Source organism: Opisthorchis viverrini, assembly GCF_000715545.1.
Source record: "Opisthorchis viverrini unplaced genomic scaffold opera_v5_74, whole genome shotgun sequence".
Lineage (NCBI taxonomy): Eukaryota > Metazoa > Platyhelminthes > Trematoda > Opisthorchiida > Opisthorchiidae > Opisthorchis > Opisthorchis viverrini.
This window is the reverse complement of record NW_008751731.1, coordinates 1,086,380-1,096,923: the sequence shown is the minus strand read 5'-3', so window position 1 is coordinate 1,096,923 and position 10,544 is coordinate 1,086,380. Positions and strand designations below refer to the sequence as shown.

The window sequence follows — 10,544 nt, the reverse complement described above, 5'->3', positions numbered from 1 at the left end:
GTACTGGAGAAGGGACGGCCTTCCTTAACTGAGTCTCAACCGTTAACGGAGAGCCAATTGATCCAATTGGGTCCATGACTGTCTTGTGGTAACTGGCCACCAAGTAACTCGGTGTGAGCGTTTGTGTTGGAAGTTCGTGCAGGAACAGGCGGCGATCTGCACATAACTGAAGAAGCCGCTGTCCATTATCCGCACGCTCAGCATCAACTCCAAATCGACCACCTAACCGTACTTCTTCCGGACTTAGTCGTCTAACTTGGGCGTTCATATCACCCACCAGGATTAATCTATCCGTCCTTGCCGACCGAACCAGTCGCGACAGATCTTGATAGGACTCGTCCTTCTCAGTCTCAGAACAGCTGTCTGTCGGGGCGTATGCTGATACGACAAACAAACACCGCTTACCACATCGACCTGCGTTATTCTCCATTGAGCTGTTTACGATAAGGTTGTTGTTTTCATTGAATGGGTAGTTTCTCGTTGCCAAGGTTTTGGAGCCGTTCATTTGCAACAGAATGTAAGGACCGGATTATGTTCACAGACCTCTTGGACCTCTTGTTCAGGAAGCATGACTGGAAGCGCCTACCGATTGACAGAATAATAAACACTTCAAGATTATTAGTCGTTTGTGCATGTTGCCCTGCCGTAGCACCTAATATCCTCATTTTGTCTTCGAAACTTCATCACTGGTTGGTCGAAATCACATCAATTATTCACCTATTAACTGACTAGCCGAGTGACGACCAGCTTGTCAAATTATTCTACCTCTGAACAGCTTATTGATACATTGTGATGTAAGGAGTTTCGATAATCTTCATTAGAGAGCCGCGATTTCCCCACCATCCCGGCCTGTATTACTCCGGTGCACCCATGAAGCCGTCCTTTGAAATTTTACTTGTATAGTTACCGTATTTTCTCAGCTTAGTTCTCGATCTAACCTTTCCAAGCTTGCGTTCCGTCAAAACATTTTACTTGTATAGTTACCGTATTTTCTCAGCTTAGTTCTCGATCTGAACCTTCCAAGCTTGCGTTCCCGTCAAAACAACAACCAAAGGAGCACAGCATGTATTAACGGCCAAAACCAGGTCAAAAACATGTACGGCGCATAGTTCATAGAATGTATGGGGCGACAACATTCTGGAAATCCGGGCACCTGGACGCGCCACTGTAATCGGCATTCGACAGATACTGAATCATGATTGGCAGTTGGGTCCAGACTTTCGACCTATTGGAGCTCACCTTAGTTCTGGACTGGCTAGCGGCCTGATCTTTCGGCCGATAGCTTGCATAAAGGGCTTTTTGATCGTTGCAGCGCCTACATGTGAGCGGTATCGGTGTGGAATTGCACCCAACACCCTGAGTTTACTGAGCTATGGGTTTGGATGTTTGAACCGACTTCACGTTTTAGTTGGGTTAAATCACCGGTGAGCGATTTTCTAGCTATCTGGAAACGGATTGTAGCCGTACGCGAAGTTGCCTTGGAAAGAACTTTGAAACGGATAGCAAACCTGTTTAATCAGGCCCTACCATTACTTTCTAAACCAACAGTAGGAGATAAAAATTTTGAACAACCTCGTTTTCGTTAGTGAAGCAGTGAAATTGTTATCATGCTTTCATGGAAGTCTTTTATCCTGTTTAGAGATGGCAGTACGGAGTCCTAATCAATAGCAATTAATGCCCGTGTTTATCGACTGGTACTTCGGTAGCACGTATATTTCCTGTTCGGTCGAAGGTTACATAGGTGCCTTGTTGCGATACTGACGCTTTTCATTTACTTGGTCTCAATTTCCATTGCAAACTGCTTTCAGAATGTGTCGTGCCTGGTGCTGGTGCGTTCGAAATCCATGCCCATAGACAGCTTTCCAAGTACTCGCACGAAATCAAGGGACGTGCTCGGCTGGGCGTGCAAGCCTTCGCTAATGCCTTACTTGTAATTCCGAAAGTTCTTGCTGTGAATGCTGGCCATGACACTCAAGAAACCATGGTGAAGCTGCTGGAGGAAGCAGCCAAAGTTGAGAAGCGTTGCGGAGGAAATCCACCTAATGAGCTCATCGGACTGGATCTGACAACTGGGAATGCGATGATCCCGGCACAAGTTGGCGTCTACGACAATTTTATCGTCAAGAAACAGATAATCAGCTCTTGGTAGGTGTCCTTTCCGATTTCCAGATTGTGGGACCTTTTGTTTTTTATATGACGGTTTTTCATTGGCATTCCAGACCATGTGCGTTTACGGGGTTCGAGGCACTAAATCTATTGTTTTCGAACAAGCTGTATCAAGAGAGCGGGTTCGCTCGATCGTGTGCGTTTTGTGAAAATGTTTGGGGAAAACTATAATATGACGTTACAGCTTACTATAAATCTAAGTGCCGCCTACCTTCTAGAAATTTGTCTGCTTGACCTTCTCTGTGCGTTTCTTAGATACCTGAGTTTCATTTGTGGTTCGGCTCGTTACTAGCCCTCAGTTCTTTTCGAGTGTAATTCTAGCTGACCGTATTGTACTAAGATGCTCCAGCGCGCGCTGTAACATTGGTGCTACCTGCTTGAAACCAAGTAGGAAGTGTTATTTGCTGGTGCGGACGAATCAGATTGGTTGCATCTGGAAATGATGAAGATATCCAAAGAAGCGTGTCGCGCAGGACTCTTGTCCTTTCTCTCCCCAGACATTTGGCTTCCGGCTAGCCCATTGCTTTTTTCCGTTGGTTGTCACAATATCTGATGATGTATCACCGTGATTCGTTCTCATTGGTATCCCTTGCCGTTTTCATTACAGCTCCGTGATCGCCTCCAACATCCTCCTGGTGGATGAAATCATGCGTGCCGGTCTCAGCTCTCTCAAAGGTTGAATCCCCTGTCTTTATCTGTTTGTGCGCCTTATGGAACAAGCCAAATAAACGTTTGCTGTTTGCTAAACCCCTGTTTTACTTCTCAAAGCTAACATTTTCAGTTGTACAGTTCACTGAAATGACTATAATTTTGGAATGGCGAGCTCTAGGATCGCTGGAAGAATTAGATGTGGTTGCGTCGTGCACTTTTGAACGTGTTTTTATCTCTGTTTTATTGTCTCATTAAGAGATCGACTGCTTAGGGTTTCTGTTTCAATTCATAATCAGCAGCACACAATCAACTTCATATTTCCGGTTTAGCAAAAAACTGACTTTCCTAGTGTACGAAACCCCTTATGTATTGCATACCTCTGAACTATCGAACCGGAGTTTTTGTCTCGACGCTTTCCGGTTCCGGGTGCTGTACACTATATTGAGTAAGGATCCCAATTGACCTGGTCATCGACCTGTTTTGTGAACTTTTGTCCCAGCCGTTCCTTTTCGAGAGGTTTGGGATTGGCAGACGAAGGATGGTGTCTTAATCAAGCCGAATGGTGTAATAGTGTCCATACCGAATAGAATCAATCAGTTTGTGTGCTCAGTGACAGATATGTAAATTAGGATTAAGCGAATTAGCGTCTTTGTCGTGTGCCTCAGGCGCAGATAGTATTTTCATGATTACGCGGCACGATTTTTCTCTTATCATTTTGAAATTCCTCGGTCCACCTTGTACTCCTGTATTAATTTGTGAGATGGCTCAGTGGTTAGAACGCGAATTTACGGACCGGAAGGTCCGTGGTTCGTACCCGACCTCTGCCCTGGTTGTCTAGGCTTGAGCAATCTGGCAGTATCTTGGCCCTGGTGCTTCCTCCGGGTGAAATTGCAACTGGGCACCGAAGGGGTGTTACAGCTGAACGATTTTTGAAAATAATTTTTATTTAGAGTTTAGGGTCTTGAGGATCCATAGAGCGGCGTTTTCTTACGAGACTACTAGTCTTCCTCCAGCGTATCGCTCAGTCCGTCGATTCAGCGTTCGGTCGTCGCTGAGACGCTAATCAACCGCGTGGCAGAGATTACAAGTGAAGGCGAGGACGGATAAAGAAAATCACCCTGATCTGTTCACTGATGTTCGGAGATATGACTGAAGTGAAGCAGCCTTCAAAAAATGAAACTGCCTATAGTTCATACTGGGAGGTAACCGAGCAAAATCTTACTATGATAATCAGGCTTGACGATACTTTTTTCAGTGTCGACGGGCATGTATTGCGTTGTTTCTCGAGGGGCTGATGAACAATTCAGACTGGGAGTTGTGTTTACCATCTGTCGGCGAAACTTGTCTCATTGCCTGAACATTCTATTGTTGAACATGTCAGCTTGAGCAGAAACGGCCTTGTCGTCTATGAGAGCGTTCAGAGGTGATGGGGACACAGTCGCGCCCGAGTGGACGGTGTTGAGGATACACAGAGATATGCTCACCGTTGTGGATTTCTGTGATCAGTTAGCTCGGTTGTTTTTTGATATGGTTATTCTAGTCGTCTTGTTCACGTTGTTCAGAGTCGTCATTGCATTATTGTACTGCGTGACGCTTTTCCTCGCCTCTTTTCTGAATGAAGTGGAACTCTGGGTGAGCGTACAAACAAATCCTAATGGCCCAATTTGGTCCGCTACCAATGGGCCTGCGCCTTTGTCACAGTGCAACCCTGTGCATGCAACCATATGGCCCTTAGTTCTGGCTTGCCATGTGGACTTGATTGCAAAGTTTGTTTGCTCCTGTCAGACCTCGATGCCATCTTTGCGACTGCATTATACACCACCGAAATGGACACCAGTCAACAACTGTTTGCAATCTATTGACAACATGATGATCAAATCTAGTGGATTAAAACCCATTTTACCAGAAAAATATACGAACACCGCCATGAATTGTGTGACGGAAAGGCTTCTCGTTTCCGAAAACTGCTTTTTAGAGAGGGTTTCTGATATATATATATACACTACAAAAGGTCGAAATTAACGGGTGACCTGATGAAGTTAGGGGATTAGATAAGCGCACTTGGTGAGGACAACAGGACTCCTCGGGGCAATAGCGTGATAGTGACTGCCCCGGGCGAGACCAAGTAGTCCCCCATGCAGTTGATAGATCGACTAAATGGGGGAATAATTACTGACTATTTACTGGAACTGCGCATGCTTGAACAGTCACCAATAGAAATTAGTGTGACCACCTTTAGGGTACAAGTGTTTGCTTTACCAATCCTGTAGAGTTATTTCCATCGAGATGGTGTGGCACGGTCTAGTACGCCCAGAATTTTGTCCCAAGCCGACCCGAATCTATCTTCACCTACTCTTGGCCCGTGTGTTCGGAACATGCATTTGATTGGTTTATTGTTTTGATAGGCGACATATCCCACTATCTGGTGAGTTGATCTCATCTGTGCATGAGCGCCTAAGATGAATCAAACCCGATTTATTTTCATCCTGACTGTGATTGACTCGCATAAGATAGATTGCCTGTGTTCACTCATCATTGTCCATTAGAATAAAGACAGGAAGGCAACGAATAGGCCTATCCGGACGATTTCGATCCACTAGAACCGAGGGAGTGAACCTGAGTTGTCGACATCTATCAACAACGAATCCTCAAACCCCACTTTCACACTGACATCAGCTCACCTGATTACTACCGCCTGTCCGACCAGTGTGACAGCTGAGCATCATTCGGGAGCGGTCGTAAGTACTACTAATTGTTATGAGCGACCTCGGCTGAAATCGATCTACGTTGCGGACAAAATGATCACCACGGTGCCCGGAATAGCGTGGGCTCACTACGAATAAGGACCAGATAATGCCTGCGATACTTCTCACTGACAGGTTTGAAACAAGCGATGGCACAAAACCTACGTCTGAGTTAACTGCATGTCAGAAGCTTTGGACAGTACGGAGAATAAACACCGCTTTTTGTAACGAAATTGCTTACGTAGAAAAGACGGGTCATAGTCAGAAGCTCCAGTGCTAGCTAGAAGTAAACCACAACAGGAGACCAGAATGCTGTCCAGTCAGTTTTCACTGAACAGTCCTTTTACGCACGTTACCGGCTTAGTTGTTTGAACTAGAGCCTGACAACTCAATACAGGTTTCCTGCAAATCGCAAAGATCCGCTATGGAAAGTGTTGCGTATGGACCCCAAAAGCACCAGCATCGCTTTTCATGTCCGTTAGTAGCTCGGTCATCTTGAAGATACACTCTAGGACCGTGAAAGGAGTCCTTCATACAGGACGCGGATAGCATCCAGCCTGAGTGATAAATACGATCAGAATTGGGAGGAAGCATGGGGAATTTGCAATATTTCTGTAGAACAGGCCGAACAACCGATTTGGTGAATTCCTGTGACGTGGATAACCCTCGCACACCAACACTGGTTTCTCTGGGTTGCACCGCTTGAATTCGTTTGGCACGATTCACTATCCCACCGTGGCGGAGCCTAGATGAATAATATGCCAACAAGAAAACTTGACTGGTATGACTTTGGTTTCAGTAAGCTTGCGCCACACTATAATTCAAGCTCAGGGGTCGAGTTAATCTCGCTCGGTTATCTCTGGCTGCAAAGGCCTCCCTAAGCGTGGAATCCACTTCCAAAGCGAAAATATCGCAGGATGCATAGGAACTTTCTTAAAATTAGTAGACGCGATTGTCTCTCGGTGTTCATGTGTTTAATTACACCTAGGTGGGTCTCAAAGTGACCGGGATACCAAGACTGAGTTTCTTTGACCAAGAATCAAACGGAAACTCGCAGGACACGCGTCCTACCCTTGGTTTCCGTTAACATTTGCTGTCAACCGACTGAATTGACCAAATATATCTGGCATGCAATAATTCCCTCATTCAATTCAGCTTTCAAATTTCTGCAACATTCTGTCTCACCCCTACAGAGAATTGACATTCATATATTGAAAACCGAATCAGGTATGAAATTTGATATGGAAATTTGTACGTGGCAAATAAACGCGGTCAGCTCCCGGGAACGATTCCGCGGAAACACGTGGCATAACTACTTGGAATCGTTATTTAAGGTGAACGTCAGCTACTGATTCCACGGGAGTGGGTTAAACGAAGCGAAACTGGGAGATACTGAGTCAGTATCTACGTGAAATGAAGAGTCTAAGTGTACGTGCAATTTCGTGTTATTACGGAAATGCCTACAAGTCCGAAAACGACAGTGACATCCCCGATCGTAGATCCAATGTAGCCGTACACTGAAAGGGGCTGGTTAGAAAGTCAACACTGCTCTTCACAATACTTGGGGGGAGTTAACCCACTACCCTCGGGGAGGCTTACCTGTAATTTAAAGTGCACTTACGCGGGATGTAACACTACTCATTTCCAGTTGATATGATGAGAGTTCCAATTCTACCTGAGCTGAAAATCAATTAAAAACCAAACGATTGTACACACGTCTCGTTTCAGCATAAGTCACCTCCGCTTTTCAGAACGCTGTATGTGACCATTCGGCTAGTACTATTATCTGATGTTTCATTGACCCATTCCACAGATCATGCATTGTGCCCTCGTGACTGGTCCTTCCACTATGTTAATCGACGATCTGTATCAAATTTGTTTACAAGTAAACCAGTGTCAAAGTTCCCGGACTACATCATTCGAACTTGCGGAGAAGTGCCGCGTGCAAATCACGTCACAAGACCGGGAAAAGTCAAGGTGCATTAGCATCGTATTACAAACAGCAGATGCACCAGAGAATGAAGACACTCAGCATACCTTTATTATAAACTTCGCCGCATCAGCGCAAACATATCAGAGGTAACAACAAGAACAGAGCACATAATTGGCAAGTTTAAAATACAGCACAGAAGATAAGTCAGCCCGTCCGAGTTACGAAATGCTACGATAGAGCTTGCGACGAAATGAAAATCACTCCGAAGGGTTCTCTGGTTGCGTCGGGAAGCGTGTGGGAAAGACGTGGATAGATATAATGCCCACATTGATTAGTGGGAAGGGTAAGTATGTATCATGAGTTCACAGGAGCTCCAGTGGAATGATCCGTATACTTTTGATGGTTTATAAAGGATAGTTCAGTGAAAGTCACTCCATGAAACGGAAGCAGCCTCATTCGAATTCTGTATGTCACCAGCGACCTTCGCCGGGCCGAAGATATCTGCGAGAAGATCGACGTTCGAAGCCTACAAGAGAGAAGAGAAAACAACTTTGGTGTATGCTTTCGGAGTCAAGTGCGAGAGTGATCTGAAGAAAGAGTGGAAAGATATGATAACTCGTTTCGAAGCAAAACCTAAAAAACACAATCGACTCATAAAGTTTGACTCGGTGTCTTGTGGGGAAATAAACCGGGGAAGCTTTTATGGGGTTTTAGAGAGTACCTGATCATTTGGTTGGCTACGGTAGCGATTAGGACGTTGCATTTAGGCTCGCGATTACTTTGCGAAGCGACAGTACTCGAAATAACAATGGTATCGCCTTCTTACCAAGTGGTCATATTGCTAATGTCTATTGTTTGGTGACGTGTGTTAAAAAATAGCATTTCATAGTTCTTCCCTGAATTTAGACAACCGTATACATGCGTTATCAGCACAGTAATCGTCGTCCAAAGCGACCACCCCTATTTTGGTTGGGATTGTCAGCACCCTATCGTTTCACCCCTGTACTGGCGACAGATGGCTTGAAGCTGGCCTCACACAAATCTCGGGATTGTATATGGACGAGTACAGACTCGAATCCCAAAGCGATAACCCATTTTGTTCGATCCCGTTAGCGTGCACTGTCGAGGGGTTTCACCGTGACTGGAGACATTCGTCGCTGAACCTAAAATAACAATTCAAAACAGTGTGTAGTTTTCTGGACGGTTCCGTCATGTGATCAGGTTCAGCAAATAAGATCCGAGTTTCACTTGCGACCGACTTTCCCGTAACAGTCACAGACACCTGGGGGGATGTAATCCACCACATGTGAACCCCACGAAAATTGGACAGTCGTGATTCACAGCTACGTTCTGTATGGCAGCCGTACTGTAGTAACGGCACTCAGCTTATTTCTAGGTCTGATCCTCCCGAGCTAGTGTTCAAGTCAAAACAACCACCAAGGGCGCGCAAGGTATATTAGCGCCCAAAACGAAGTCAGGAACACTTGTACAGCGCTTCATATATACAAAGTAGCCGGCAATAGCTTTCTGAAAATTCTGAGGCGTCCTGGATGCGCCATTGGCAACCGGCATTCGGCCAATACTGATTGGCTGTTGGGTCCCGACTTTCGACTAATCAGATCTCGGGTCGATGCCGAAATCTTGGCCAATCTTGCGTGGACTTCTCGGCCGTAGCAGCATCTAAGTGTGAGCGGTAAAGAGGGATCCGTGTGGAGTTCCGCCTAACACGTACAACATACAATATCGCAAAATGCCCTGTAGTGGACATACTTGGATTAGGGGGCAAAAACCTGACGCAAACTAAAACAAAGCCTGTCCTCTTGCAGGGTTTGACGAGATTTGCGGGACAGGTAGTCTAACTTGCGCTAAGCTCTTCCTTAAAACTGAAATGGCGTTTCTATTGAGCCTAAAGGTAAGTTGTTTCAAGGGTTGTACGCTAGGTGAGCGACGGACCACCGCCAAATAGCATAAATGCACCACTTTTCTTCAGCATCTTGCCACGTCCTCGTTGTCTCCAAGCTCCAATACATTTCTCTATGCTACCATACCCGCTCTGCCTAGCACGCTGCTCTGTGGTGTGTAAACCGAAACGTTCCAGTCTTACTATGTAATGAACAATGTTGTTTCCTCCTGCGAATAAACGGCAATCAGTGGTTACCTTTCCTATTTTTTTGACTGCTCATGAAAAGCGTGATTTACGCCTGTCTATTATAACGCCGTTTTGCCTCCATGCCGCTCACTCTGCAGGTTTTTGCTTCTGACTGATTTCATTCAATGGCAAGTTTGCGAAGCAGCTCCACCTTTTGACAAAGCCATTTCCCGCAAGATGCGACGAATCGCTTTTATCCATATGCTTGCAAGTATCTCGTCTCAGTATCCGTTCCGAAAGACAGTAGTTTGGCACAGCTGTTGTCACTCAGATAAGGGTAGAGGTGATGCCAGGTGTCCAGCAGTGACTCTCACCAAATGGGGAGGCAAGTTTTCAGAAACCTAGTTGGACTAAGCTGTCTTGGCACACAACAGGCCGCTCATACTGCTATAACTACTCTCTCCTAGGAAACGGCTAGGGTGGTCCGGCCCTGTGCCCTAGTGAAACATGGGTATAGAGGGCTATTGTGCAGCGGTAAATGTTCCATAGTCATGTACTGATATCCTCCACTGTGCCTATCAATCCTATCTACTCTGGGGGTCAACGTAACCTAGGATTTGGGATGGCTGTTCACAACTAAGTAAGACTCTCGCCAAACCAGTGATGTCCAGATTATGAACTACTAGCTACAGCTACTCACATTGAAAAAAAACCACCACTTCTTTGGTCCCCACGAACATGCTGAAGCTACGCGAGTGCAGCATCCGAGGTGTCCGTGCATCTGCCATGTTGTGTTCCTTGTTCTTCGGGGGTGGGTGCCAAGTTCGTTAATCGGAAGTGACGTTCCCTTTTCTTACTTGGCTTGTCAGTTTTTATTCACCTGCACGGCTGGAAGAATGCTTGGGAGCTCCAGCGGCTGTTCAGGTAAACTCTCTACTGTAGAGTGCTTGGTACGCGCTTG

General features: G+C 45.8%; 1 protein-coding gene across 1 annotated transcript in view; it reads left to right on the top strand.

The window, feature by feature from the left end:
* Positions 1–3,264, top strand: part of T265_04513 (hypothetical protein) — a gene marked incomplete at both ends in the record, with an annotated part of 14,949 nt that extends 11,685 nt beyond the window's left edge. The window contains 2 exons of the mRNA XM_009169268.1: positions 1,809–2,145; positions 2,774–3,264. Coding sequence (XP_009167532.1) covers positions 1,809–2,145; positions 2,774–2,846 — 410 coding nt within the window. The remainder of the gene's footprint in view (positions 1–1,808; positions 2,146–2,773) is intronic.
* Between the last annotated feature and the right edge of the window lie 7,280 nt (positions 3,265–10,544).